The sequence below is a fragment of the Pteronotus mesoamericanus genome, unplaced genomic scaffold (genome assembly GCF_021234165.1).
Source record: "Pteronotus mesoamericanus isolate MK-2021 breed Mesoamerican mustached bat unplaced genomic scaffold, CSHL_Meso_final contig_24, whole genome shotgun sequence".
Taxonomy (NCBI): domain Eukaryota; kingdom Metazoa; phylum Chordata; class Mammalia; order Chiroptera; family Mormoopidae; genus Pteronotus; species Pteronotus mesoamericanus.
In genome coordinates, this window is record NW_026555100.1 from 21,162,342 (window position 1) to 21,176,864 (window position 14,523).

General features: G+C 33.9%; 1 protein-coding gene across 13 annotated transcripts in view; it reads left to right on the forward strand.

The window, feature by feature from the left end:
* Positions 1-14,523, forward strand: part of PCDH15 (protocadherin related 15) — a 704,528-nt gene that overhangs the window by 338,138 nt on the left and 351,867 nt on the right. For all 13 annotated transcript variants that reach the window (XM_054572779.1, XM_054572777.1, XM_054572778.1 and 10 more), the window contains one exon: positions 11,878-11,986. In XM_054572779.1, the coding sequence (XP_054428754.1) occupies positions 11,878-11,986 (109 nt within the window). The remainder of the gene's footprint in view (positions 1-11,877; positions 11,987-14,523) is intronic.

Sequence of the window (14,523 nt, forward strand, 5' to 3'; positions counted from 1 at the left end):
TAAAAAAGAAATCTTACCTTCAGTGACAGCATGAATAAACTTGGAGAATGTTATGCTAAGTGAAATAAGCCAGTCAGAGAAAGACAACTACCACGCGATTTCACTTATATGTGAAATCCATTGAACAAAATAAATAAACAAAGAAAACAGATTCTTAGATACAAAAAACTGACTGATAGCTGTCCAATTGGAGGGGAGGTGGAGGACTGGGTGACAAAAGGTGAAGGGATTAAACAGAAGAAATAAATGTCAAAGATAGACAACAGTATGGTGATTACCAAAGGGACATGGGGCTGGAGGGAGGTAGAAGTTGGTACACCAGGGATTAATGGTTAAAGGAGACTTGACTTTGGGTGGTAAATACACAGTGCAATATGCAGATGACATATTATAGAATTGTACAACTGAAATCTATATAATGTTATTAATAATGTTACCCAAATAAATTCAATAACATAAAAATATATCATTGTAGACATAAAACAGCTAAGATTCTAACAACAGTTTAATAGAATATAATAGAAATATAGGATCATTAGATTTTCAAAGGAGATCTAATTACTTGCAGATGTACATTAAAGACAGAGAAGAGGGACAGCAAATAAATTTTAAAACTAGTTTTATTTCAGTGAAAAAAACCAAAATAGTAAAGTTCCAGCCATGGCTTAGACAATATTATGTCTTTATTCTTTAACTTTCTTGATAGAGTGTAAAGCATTAAATTATAAATGTTGAAACCATAACACTTGAAATTTTAATATAATTCAGCATTTATAGAGCTTTCAGATGGTAAAAGAGCAGGCAGACATCAAAAAGGGGAAAAGGGATTTATCTGAGTACATAAAAATACCAAGTTCCTAGCTGTCAAACACAAATAACATTAGAAGGGAAAAAAACTGAAAATATTTGCAAGACTAATGACAAAGTGTTGATTTTTGTGCTATGCACATATGCCATGGAAAATAATTTTAAACCACAAAAATTTAATAAGAAAATAGTCCAAGTAAATAAACAGAAGAGACAGATAAATATATCAAATGAATTATGCTAGCAACCAAAAAAATGCAGTGCAAAAATTAAACCTACACATAGCAATACTTTAGAAATATATCACCCTCAATATTGATAAGTTGGTGCAGTTATAAACAATCACACACCACTGAGAAATAAATAAACCATCATAACCTTTCTGAAAAGCCATTGGACGATTTGTGTAAAAGAGTTCAGCATGTCCTCATTCCTTAACCCAGATATTCCACCTCCAGGAATTTAACCTATGAACATAATTAAAGACACAGCACAATAATGAATACATTATATATGTTACCAAACCAATATAAGCAACTTAGATGTATAACTATGGAGCCTAATTTAAAACATTAGTGGAAGTTGCACATTATTGCAAATTGTGTTTTTAAAGAACATTTATTGGCTTGCAACAGTGATTATAATATGAATGAAATTTATATATGCAAATTATGAAATAGCACATGTAAATAAAGATAGTATGAGAGATAAATGATAAATACTGATGGAAAATACCTTAAAAGGTTAATAATGGTTATCACTAGATTGTAGAGTTTTAAATATTTTACTTTGCTTTTCTCTGTAGTTACAAGATACTCTAGGATTCTTTTTCATCAGAAAAACTAAAAATATTTTTGCTATTTCCTTATATAAGATTCCCATTGCCAACTATATGAATATTAATCTACACTGTTTTTAAAGCACTTTAAAGATTTTCCTAAATTATATTTATCTATTTATTTCTCTGCATAATTTTTTAATGCCTTTACCCAGTCTCTATCGTATGTAATCATATCCTTTGTCTTTACCAATCTTGCCTTTGATTCAAAGACCAAAATTTGCTTTATTTCAAACTGTACATATTTGAATATCTCGGGATCATAGTATTGCGGGAGGGAGGGGTTGCGACACTTTGTGGGGAGCACGGGACACTCCTGGATCTGAGAGTTACTGTCCAGAGTGAACTGAGGAGGGAGCAGGGCTCTGAATCCTGCAGAACCCACTCTAGGGTTGTCACTGATGGGGAGAATAAAGATGAGTCATCGCAAACACTTCTCTGTTTGCCAGGAGAGACGACATGGCTCTTCCCTCTAGGGGAGAAAGCCCTAAGCCCTCATGCCTAAAGGCTTTTATTGAGAACCGTATACGCAGCGGTATACAACAAAGCTCATTGATCAATGTCAAAAGACCATGTTTACAGAAAACAGACAGAGGTCATAGATAACAATTGAAGTAACACAAGAGATCTGCCTCAGGTCAGGGTCTATGAATAGTGTAAATCTCCTTCCCAGTATGAGCCAGTTACCATTGCTTTAAGAACAAAGTATGCTTAGAAGAACTTACTTCTAGGCCTGATTGTCCCTGGAAACCGCCTGATCCAATTTAGGGCTATACCCCCCTTTAGTATTGTTTTAAGCCTGAGCCAGGCAGACGGGAAAGAGCCACCAAGAGATAAGGAGACTTCTTTCAGAAAGAATGAGGACTCCGGCCACATCCACGCTGAGCTGAGGGATATGGGCCTTTTTGCCCTTTCTCCGTGTCCCCGAAGTCCTTGTCCTATTGCCCATACGTGCTGATGTCTGTCTTAGGTCGTCTCTCTTCGTAAGAGAACTTACCCATCATCAACAACCGACCATCACAGGGCCAAGCAGGATGATGTGAGGGAGGCAGGGGTGCTGCCAGGGGGACAGATTTTGTCTCTTTAATGGCCTGTTTTCACAAGGCCTCCTTGATTATTTCTAGCCTTGGGGTCCTGTTGTGAGGCTACAGTTCCTGAAACCAGGCGGGGTGTTTCCTAACATCTTGGTGTTTTGAATAATTCACTTATAATGCTTGAAGATGTGAATTTTCTACCTAGGCTTTCTAAATATTTATCAATCGATATCTTTATAAACATTTTTCTAAATTAACTTATATGCATGTACTTTGAGTTTCCATGCCCATGACTGTGATCTCTTTCATAATTCCAATTTATTTTATACTGTTCAATTAGTAGAGAATTTTGCACACAGTTATGTAATGATTTATATAACTCATTTGAGTACTAATAAATGTTATCACAAAACTTCTATAATCAAAATAGTAGGAAATGAATTTATAAATTGGATATAAAACTGTAGTGTTTCTGAATATATAAAACTAAATTCATTGAAGCTCCCTTTAATAAAGTTAATATCCAACTCCCTGATACACTATCTCAAAATTATGTTTAGGTATAATCATTAAATAATTTCCTTTTCACTTTTTACATCTGAATCTTGGTTTGTATTTAAATAGTAATGATAGATTGTTACCCTTCATGCTATCAAACATTTGATCACTTATGCAATTTTACATAAAAACTTTACAATTCATGATAGTGTTGTTGTAAAGAAAATGCAAGATTAGTTCTCATGTAAAATTTCAACTTGAATAGTTTTCCATCTCTGCTTATTATTTGGAATTCATTTTAATACCAATATTACACAATAAACACAATAAAATTAACTTTAATACTATAAAAATTTTATATAGTAAACATCTCATTGTTTTGTTTATATACATTCTTTCATGATTCTCTCACTAATTATAAAATGTAGGTATTATTAAACTCACTTTGAAAATTATTCAAGCTCTGAGGAATTAAATAGTTTCCAGGGGAGTATCATTGCTACTTATTAGTAAGTTTGGCATGTTTTGTTGTAAGATACAGGAGCTCACCACTCAATCTACTGGAATGTTTATGAGACTATTATATTATTTAAAACATTTTAGCAGGTTCATGGTAATGTTATGTGAATGTGACTCATGAAAGTATCATGCAAATACCAAGCTCAGTGACATTTAGAATTGGAACAGTACTTCTGTTTTTTATATCTCAACCAATGCTGAAGGCTTTACTAATTAAATATATTAAATGTCAACTATGGGTTTTTATTTTTAAAACTTACCGCCTCATTGATTTGTATGATAAATGGTAGATATGAGATTCCATTAAAGAAGTGAAAACTTTTTAAGATATAAGAATTGGCTAAAATTAAAAAAAATATAGTCTACCCATGCATAAAACAAATTTAAGAACCACATGAATTATGCACTCTTTTAATTTTAGAAGTGATATTATAGGCCAAATCTTATAGTTCTATATAGATCATGGCTATTTTTTTGTCTGATGTTAGGTAAAATTATGAAAGCATCTTACCTCTGAAATCTGGGGGTTTCTCTTGAATGTACTTTTTTGCAAGGTAATAGTTAGAACACTTAAAATAACAAAGAACTGGGACTTAAAATTACAGAAAAGTTTTCTTAATCTTCTTTTGTGATTGCTTGTTAATACATTGCATTCATTATGCATATATAAAATAATTTGAACTGAAACTCATTTTTAATCTGTTGGTAAAGTTATAGAAGGAGTAAATAACTGCTCACTTCAAAACGCTAACTGTCTACTGTTATCTTCTCAGAAGAATGTAAGAGTTAAGTGTGGAAACATTGTCTTAGATCAATTTAAAACAGAAGACTCCTCTCCAGAAAACTTACTGAATGTGAAGCACGTATCCCTAGTGGAATAAACTTGTTTTTACAATCATAGAATCCCTCAGTACTTCTAGTGGAAACACTATTTTGTTACTTATTAATAGTTTCTATGATTATATTCATAATTGCAATATCTTTATATGGACATAATTCATTTTAGGGATAAACTGCCATTACTAAATATGTCAGGGGATTTAACTGTGTTGGTTCAAACAGCAGTGAAATGCAAGTCTCCTATCTTATGTATTTTTAAAGCGCACCCATTAACTTGGACAGAATTCAGGACACATGACTTTATCTCAAAGATAAAGGAGACCCCAAGAAAGCACAGTTGCTTTAAAAGAAAGCTACCAACAAACTTTACTGTTTGGATGGGCTTTTTTCTGTATCTCCTGGAATTCAACTTAATTAAGAAAATATTTTGAAAACTGTCAGGCACTAGGCTGCAGCTCGTAAACAGTTATTTTTTGCCCACAAACCAGTAAAGCTTTAGGTAAAGAGGTAATTATGACAATTATAGCGGGATGCAGGAACATTTTGATCTTTTCCTTAAGGATAATCAAACATAAATTTTTTATTTCATTAGCATATTATTCCTCTATAATCCAAACAGTAAATCAGAAGTTAAATGAAATGATGGGGCAGGAGAGGAATAAGGAGCAGTGATTGCTGTCCACTTGAAGACAGTATGTTCCTCAAAAGAAATACATTTCTGAATTTCTGGTCTTTTAACAAGAATTTTGGTATTGTTCAAGTAGGAGCTACCACTGGACTAATTCCTTAGTAGTAGGTACAAGGGGTGATGCCCCAAGAACCAGAATTTACTTATAAAAATTGTGTATTTATCCTTACATGTATACGCTTCAGTCACCTTGAAAGTACTCTCCCTATGATGCAGTATACCTATTGAGAAATTTTTTCCACTGCACAGAATAGTTTTTGAACTCATCACTCTTGATGCCTTTTAGAGCTTATGCCATTTTTTGTTTCAGCTTTTCTCCATCGGCAAAACATTTCCCTTCAAGGACTTTTTTTCATCTGGGAAACAAAAGAAGTCTCTTGGGGCAAGATCCTGAGGATAGGAAGGGTGGGGAATGGGGGTCATGCCATTTTTAATCAAAAACTGCTGAACACTCAGTGTGGTGTGGGCAGGTACGCTCCTAAATCACTCATCATGAAATGAGCAAACATGTTAAAAGAATATTCAAAATAATTCACTGAAGCCAAACACAGCCTCTCACAATATTGCCAGCTGGTACACTGAGACAGATGGGCTCCTAGAACTCTCACCTAGTGGAGGAAGACTGTACTATAAGGGGCCCACCCTTCAGAAAATAATTAAATTTTGGGGGTGTCTCCCCACTCCTACAACAAAGTCTACTTGAGGGTAGTGACCTCTTATCAGATTGAATCTTTCTTCCTTCGTTTCTTCCTTCTTTGCCTCCTTTCTTCCTATCTTTCCTTCCTTCCTTCCTACCTTCCTTGCTTCCTTCCTTCCTATCTTCCTTTCCTCCCTCCCTCTCTCCATCTCTTTCTTCCTTCCTTTCTTCCTTTCCTTCTTCCTTCATTCCTTCCTCTTTATCTTTTTCATGATTTTTGAAGTTTTCCAATTCACCACTAATTCTTTGATGTACACATACATATACAAACACATATGGCCAACTGCACAACTAATTCATAGTTGCAATAATACTTTCACAAGAAGTCAGCTGTGGCCTTAATTGAACCAATAACAGACTTAACTCACAGAGTTGTTTAAAAGGAATGTGCCCAGGAATGTTTCATTTCACAGAGCCTTTTGTAAGAGTCCCCCAAAATTTGCTCAGGTCATTCTGAAGATTTAATTATCTTATCCCGGCTAAATAATTTTATACACCAGTTTCATGTTAGGCTAGAATATGCAAGATTTTATGGTGCAGGTCTTCTTGTTGTTTCAACAGAATACAAATTGACAAAATTTATAAAATATGTACTATTTGCCAAACATTGTGAATGAGTACTATTCTTTCTTACTTTAAGGAATGGTTTCTTTTAGGTTTTTCTTGCTTATATGTACACCTTTTCAATGCATGGTTGTATCTACTATAAAAATTTAGTGGAAAAGTTGAAATAATGATGCATGTTATTTATGTTTCTTTCTTTATATCTATATATCTATTTATAGATATATATATATATACTTTTCTAAGATAAATGCTACTTACCTTTATGAAAAATATATTAAATATTTAACAGTATCAACCTAAACAAATACAGCATCCTTTAACATTATGTGTAGTCATACACCACTTAACAATGAGGATATGTTGTGAGAAATGCATCATTATGTGATTTTGTTGTTGTGAGGATGTCATAGAGTGCACGTATACAAATCTAGATGGTATAACCTACTGCTGTAATTGTGTGTGCTATACTTTTATACCATTGGAAGTGCAGCAGGTTTGTTTACACCAGCGTCCCAACAAACATGTGTAACTATTGTGCAAACACTCAAAGTGGGCTTTTCTTTCTGTAATGCAAATCCTGTTAAGCTTTGATTGCTCAGGCCTCCAACTCAAAGCTGTACATCTCAAATAAAGACTTTGCCAGTCAGGGGACTAGATAACGGGTCAGGACACCTCAACCCACTGAGGCTCCTTTATTTTAGAGCTCTTGGTTAATTTCAATAACTGACCATTTGGGTTACTTGGTTTTGTTTTTCTCTCTTCCTGTGCTTTGAATTCCCCTTCTTATGTTTTAAATTCACCAGTAAAGAGTGAGCTCTTGAAACCCTAGGTCCCAACCTTCATCCCCAATAAGAGCAGAACCCCAGGTCGCTGCACATATGCACCCTTTCTACCTGTGGCCTCACTGTGAGCCCCATTGGCCTGCCTTATATGTCCCACAACTTGTAAGTAATGAATGCTATTTTTTACTCAATGTTTCCTAATGGTTATTGTTGAAGGGTGTCTTGCAATCCTAACAAAGACTCAAGAGTCAGTCCTGTGGTAACATTGATTTTGAAAAGGGCTTTGTTTGCAGGCAACAACCATGGGCTCCGCTGAGTGCCCTCAGGTATTTGTAGCCCATAGCATTACTATTGATAGACTGAGAAGGCACAAAACAGAATTACTTTGCACTATGACATCATGATGGGCTACTCCACCACTAGGCTATAGAAATTTTTTAGCTCCACTATATTTTTATGGGGCCGTTCTCTTATAGGAGGTCCAATGATGGTAATATTATTATGTAGTCAATGACTATGTTCCTAGTGTTAAAAATTCTCAAGATTCAAAGATCACAATCTTCTTGACAGGTAATCTTAGAAATCAATCATACCTGAGGGTGTATTCTTTTTACTTTTAATTGTAGGTTTTCTGAAAAACTCATAATTAGTAGCATAAGAAAAAAACTTTTTTTTGGATTAGCTGTTAACATTATGGGACAAAAGTTCAAACCTAATAAGTTAACATAATATACTGCTCCCAATTTTCCAGAAACTTATTGAATCTGTTATCAAGAGGGTTAATTTTACTTTGTTTTCAGTAGTGTACTTTATTTATTTCTTTTTTTAGTCTTTTCTTTAATTTATTTTTTCAAATACATTTGTCTCTGCCTACCCCCCACCACTTTCCCTTGCCCCTTCCCTCCTTCCCTCCCTCAGCTCTTCCCCTTTAGTTTTGTCCATGAGTCCTTGCTATATGTTCCTTGACTTTCCCCTTCCCTTCCTTGTCCCTGCCCCTGCTTTCCCTCTTGTCTCTGTTTATTTCTTTTCCTTTCAGTGTTGCTGGTCTTATTTTCCTTGCATCTTTGTATTGTTGGTTAGGTTCCACCTATAGGTGAGATCATACGGTATTTGTCTTTCGCCCCCTGGCTTATTTCGCTTAGCATAATGCTCTCCAGTTCCATCCATGCCGTCGTGAAGTTTAGTACTTTTTTTCTTTCTGCTGCGTGGTATTCCATTGTGTATATGTACCATAATTTTTTGATCCAATCATCTACTGATGGGCATTGAGATTTCTTCCAATACTTGGCTATTGTGCTGCCAATAAATTGTGCTGCTATGAACATTGGGGTGCATAGGTTCTTTTGTATTGGCATTTTGGTATTCTTAGGGTATAGTCCCAGCAGGGGAATCACTGGATCAAAAGGCAGTTTCATTTTCAGCTTTATAAGGAAATTCCACACTGCTTTCCACAGTGGCTGCACCAGTCTGCATTCCCACCAACAGCGTACTAGGATTCCCTTTTTTCCACAGCCTGGCCAGCACCTGTTGTTTGTTGAACTGTTTATGATGGTCATTCTGACCGGGGTGAGGTGATACCTCATGGTGGTTTTGATCTGCATTTCTCTGATGGCTAGTGATGCTGAGCATCCTTTAAAATGCCTCTGGGCCCTCTGTATCTCCCCTTGGAAAAGAGTCTGCCCAGGTCCTTTGCCCATTTTTTGATTGGATCGTTTGTCGTTTTGGAGTGGAGTCGAGTGAGTTCTTTATATATCTTGGAGATCAAACCTCTATCTGATGTATCATTAGCGAATATATTTTCCCATACGGTTGGCTCCCTTTTCATTTTGCTGATGTTTTCTTTATTTATTTCTTTATAATATTAAAAATAGTACAGTGTTTGATAACTGCATAGTCAAACAGGACTGAGTGGCTTTAAATAAATACCTTATATCCCACCTACCTTCATTTCTACACCAGCTCTTCTCAGATATTTAGTTTGATATCTCCATTTTTAATTCTTCTGATGATTACCAACATAATTCTAAATAGCACTCTTGTTTCTATTTATTTCTTCAGTTCTCATATATGATATAAGAAAAATTAGAAATTTAGTCATTATCCCTCCCTCTTGGTTATTTGCTGTGTTATTTTTAGTTTTTATTGTTAATATAACTTCAAAGAATATGATTAAAACTCCATTCTTCATTCCAACAACTTTAGATACTACAGGAAAAGGATTTTAAACTACATGAATAATTACCGAAACTAACACCACTTAAGTTTGGTCACTTAGTAGTGCCACAGAAATAAGCAGAGTATAAGTGATTAGCAGGGATACCCTATTTAATTTTTTTTTAAATTAAGTAATTAAATTATTTTATTTTAAAAAGCTGGAGTCTAATTAGGAACCCTTGTTTTATTGCCTTGATCATGGGAAATAGGGTAGAATTGCAGAAAATGCTGAGATTTTTAATGCTTCTCAAGATCTGAGTAGGGCCACACTTTTGGAAAAGTTACCACAGATTTAATTAGTTGAACCAGGAGAAATGTAGCTGGGCTGCATGATGATTTTGGTTGATACAGTCAGATTCCTTTGAGAAACAGCCAGGAAGATCTGATAAATCTTTAGAACACATTCAAACATGTGTTCTTTGAAGAGCATTAGATTTTTTCAATTTACAGAGAAATACAGGTATTACATAGAAAGTCAACTAACTATTTGGAAGGTACATGTGTATTTGTGTGTATTAGTGGGGGATAGGTGGAGGGATAAGAAGAAAGTGAAACGGAGAGAAAGAGGGTCAGAAACAGTATAGCGGGGGAAATAGTATAGGAAGAGTGTTGTATAATGTGCAGACCGTAGTCATCTGTATTTAATTGAGTAATTTTGAGATTGATTTAATATTTCATGGTTCCAAATCCACATTTAAAGAAGTAAATAGAATGTTGGTAAGTTATCTCTATCTAAAACTCCTTATTTTTAGGAAAATATTGAGAGTATTTAGACCACTAAGAGCCCTTAGGAGATTATGAGCTCAACCAAGCCACTAAGATGCATATGAGCTCCAAGTTATTGTTCAATGATTATCTTTAATTATTCCAACTTCAGTAACTTAATGTAACAGCCATGTATTTTACCATATATATATATATATATGACAACAATAATACAGATGTTGGCAAAAGTATGTTTACAGTTGTGAGTATGCAAAACACAAAGTTTATTCTCACATTATTTATTAATTATTGTATTTGTATCACAATTATAAACCTACTTTTGCCCCCCTGTATAATTTAATACAAATTAAATACTGTAAATAATGGTTTAATGTCATTATTCTTTTATAGCATGCCAGAATTATACATTTCTGCTGAGATTATAAACTATTGATTTTGTATAAGAGTGCACGGTATGTTTCAAGGCTATATTATTTGAGAAGAAATAACAAAAAAATTACACTAATTAGTTAAAATGTGAAATTGTAGATATTGAGATAGAGTTTATTTTTCTTCAGAATTACCACTTAAAAATTTGGACTAAAGGCTACAATGACTTAAAGCAACATTTTGCAAACTGTGTTCTAAGTGTATTAGTTCAAGTAGATGTTAATTTGTGGTTATAGAAAATGCTCTAATAACACCTCCTTCTTATGCAAATTAGACATTATGTCTCTGAAAAGACCTATGGTACTGTAGATTAGCTTTTTATAATTTTGTTTTATAAAATTTTTCCCAAGCTTATTTCTGCAGAGTGCGTATTTGTTTTATATTCAGCATACCTGTTATAATCTAGCACCAGAGTTAAAAACCTATGTCCTATTCACCCCTGTTTTCATAAATAAAGTTTTATTGCAACATAGTAATATCCACCTGTTGCATTTCTTTACAATGGCAGAATTTAGTAGATGCAACAGAGACTATATGCCTGACAAAACCTAAACATATTTATTATCTGGCCCTTCATAGAGAAATATTTGTCAGTCCTGACATCAGAACATACTACTCGTCATCAAATTGGGAAGCACTGACTTACAGAAATATATTAAAACTTTAAACTAAACCTTCTTGAAGATAATTATAAGTGAGATGTACATACTTACAGAATATTAATTAATTTAACTATGTGAAATTTTCAATAATGGGAATCTGATTTCTACTGAAGTAAAACACCCATTTTAGGTTTTATTTTAATATTGTTAATTTATATAAAACTTTAAAACACAATTTAGGAAGAAAAGAGTATAAATATTCTTACAAATCTTATTTAAAGCCAAAGATAAAAACAATGCTTGATAAATTCATATTCCATTTGATAAAATTATCTAGACAAAATTCAAAATTTATTGAAATCTTTCTTCTAGCTTTCATTTTAGGAGAAATCCCTGATATAAATTTCTATATATGTAACTACTATGTCTTTTTATTTTGACTTGGAGGACACCTCACTCCCTCTTTAGATTCAAAATTAACTAGCCTAAAGTATTACATTACAAATATGAAAACTTGAGTTTAACTAGGTAGGGGCTCTCTTGTTCTCCAGCTGTTAAAACTATAATACCCAGATGTCGATTTTACATGAGGTATTCATAATGAAGCGGGACTAAACTCTCTGAATTTTTTTCCAGGAAGAACTGAACCCCATCATTGTTACTCCACCGATACAAGCCATTGATCAAGACCGGAACATTCAGCCACCATCAGATAGGCCAGGCATCCTCTACTCCATCCTTGTTGGTTGGTATCTGCTAATGTTTTACACTCTGTTACCACTCGGAATCATGTAGGAAAAATAGTATGTCAAAACATAGTAAACACATTTAATAACAAAGATTTTCTTTTTGGAAATCATTATTATTTTTAAGTTCAAATAAATTTAAAAATATTTTTTTCCTTCTCAGAATTATTTTCAGTGAAATATATAGAAGAACAAATAGACTTTTATCGAAGAAGCAAGGAAATGAAAATAAAAATAACAGTTTAATCTACACATTGATATTTTCCTCAGTATCATCTCAAATAGAATTCTCTAAGAAAAAAATTGAAAAACTTAACACTCTTTGCTCTACTTGCATTTTATCATTGGTAGATACAATTACAAAATTCTGAAAATATGTAACTGAATTAAATAAGGGCTCTTGGAGTCATATGGGAGAAAGAGAAATATTGTAATTAGCCCAAGGGCACATAATCCATTATACTCTTGACTAATTTTTTCCTTGAAAAATTTCATAGAAGCTGTCTTAATCTATCCTTGTGCATATACTGCTAATTGTACCAAAAGCAAAAATGATAAGAACTTGATTATGTTACCCAAATTGCTTTTTCCCCCACTCAAATTGCATTTGCTAAAATATGGATGTTGCTGCTTTGCAAGGATTTTAGTCTCTAGATTGAAAAATGCATCTGAGACAGACCACATATCTCTTATTAAGGAAGGAGTTGCTTTTGAAGTATGCTTGAAAATAACTATTCAATGGAATTCAACATTACCCTTAATTTCTTCCTATTCCCGTGCATCTGACCTGTGGTCATTCACACATACGTTAGAACACGACCTGAAGGCATTGAGAGAGATTTCCAAATACAATGTTATTGCCTACTTAAAAATGCTGTTTGTAAAATAAATTTAAGTAATTCTGTTTCAAGCCTTTAGTTTCTAGAAGTACATATATATCATATACTAGTTACTGAAACTAGATTTTTAAATTTTTAAAAACCTTTTATCAACATAAGCTTCTTTTGAGTTTACAGGAGCCTTGGCATAGATAAATAGAAATAGGCATTTTTCACTTTAGACTTGAGAGTATGTCAGTTACCTTATTAGATACTGTAGATATGAATATGAGAATTAAATGTTCTAAGTTAGCATGGGGTAGAGTATACGACTAAAAGCATGTCAAAAGGTAAATTAAAACACATAGTTTTAAGCACTATAAATAAAGTATAGGCTGCATATCACATGAGGAGAATACTAAGGACTCCTAAGAAAACTATTTAGAAAGTCAGGAAGAGTTATTTTAGCAGAAAGACTGGGATTGTCAGGTAGGAAACGTCAGACAAATGAACTAGATAGATAACGTAGCACGTGTAAAATCCAAAGGATGAAATTTAAAGCTAGTCTTGGGGAGGCATGTTACTCAGGGTTGCCTGCCCCACTGTGAACAGAAGCAGCAAACACTCATCAGAGTGCATGCAGTTCTCTGCGTTTTGGGGGGCAGAGTTCTTTTTGCCAGCGCCTGGCTCCCACACACAGGGTGCAAGCAGCTCTAAGAACAAGTACACAGCTTCCTGCAAAGAGGCTGAAGGGTGGGGGTGGAGTAACTGCCACTCTGCTCACAGCTGTAATTGACAAAATTTTCACAAATTACTGTCCATCCCTTCCCCAGGAGGTTTCAAGACTTCAATAGACTTCAGAGTTCCAAGAAAGTTACATCAGGCCCATTCTACCAATGTAATTGTTGCCTTCGTGAAGAGATGGATTCCTGGTCTTTCCTGCACCTCCACCTTCCCAAAATCCCTCAGTTCAGTACCAATGTGATTTTGATAGATTATACCAAATTCTCCATCAGAGGTTTTGTAACACTCTTTACCAACACCAGAAATGTGTGAAACTGTGTGTTTTCTCACAGACTCACAAATAGAATATGGTTTCCAGCATGGAACATTGCTAATCTAACAGTAACAAATAGAATTCAGTGTAGTTTTAATTTGAATATTTTATTCTTATGTTTAGTGGGAACATCTTGGTTTATGTTCAAGACTCATTTGCCTTTCTCTTTCTGTGAACTCTCTGTTCATTCTCTAGCCCAGACCTTTTTTAAAGGTATTGTTGATCCTTTTCTTTAGGAATTCTTTTCTAATTTGTAAATCTATATATGTTAGGGATATGAACCTTTGTCTCTGATGTAAATTGCAACTATTCTGGTTTTTCACCTGTGATTTTACTTCATTTATTGTCTTATCATGTAATTTTGTAATGTCATCGAATTTATCTCCCTTTTCACTTACTGCTTTTTGGTTTTGAGCTATGGTTAGAAAATATACCCATTCTCACCTAAGAATATGATTCATCCATATTTTATCTATTACTAACACTTGTATTATTATTTATTGCACAGAAATATCTTCTCCATTTAGAGGTTGGTAGAGTTGTATGAAGAACATATGCAATTTTATAATTTTCTGTTTGGCTCTCCTGTTTGGTAAATGTTCTTACTCAAAAATTCTTGTTTTCCCACTGTTTTGACTCTATTATCATATGCTATTTTTTC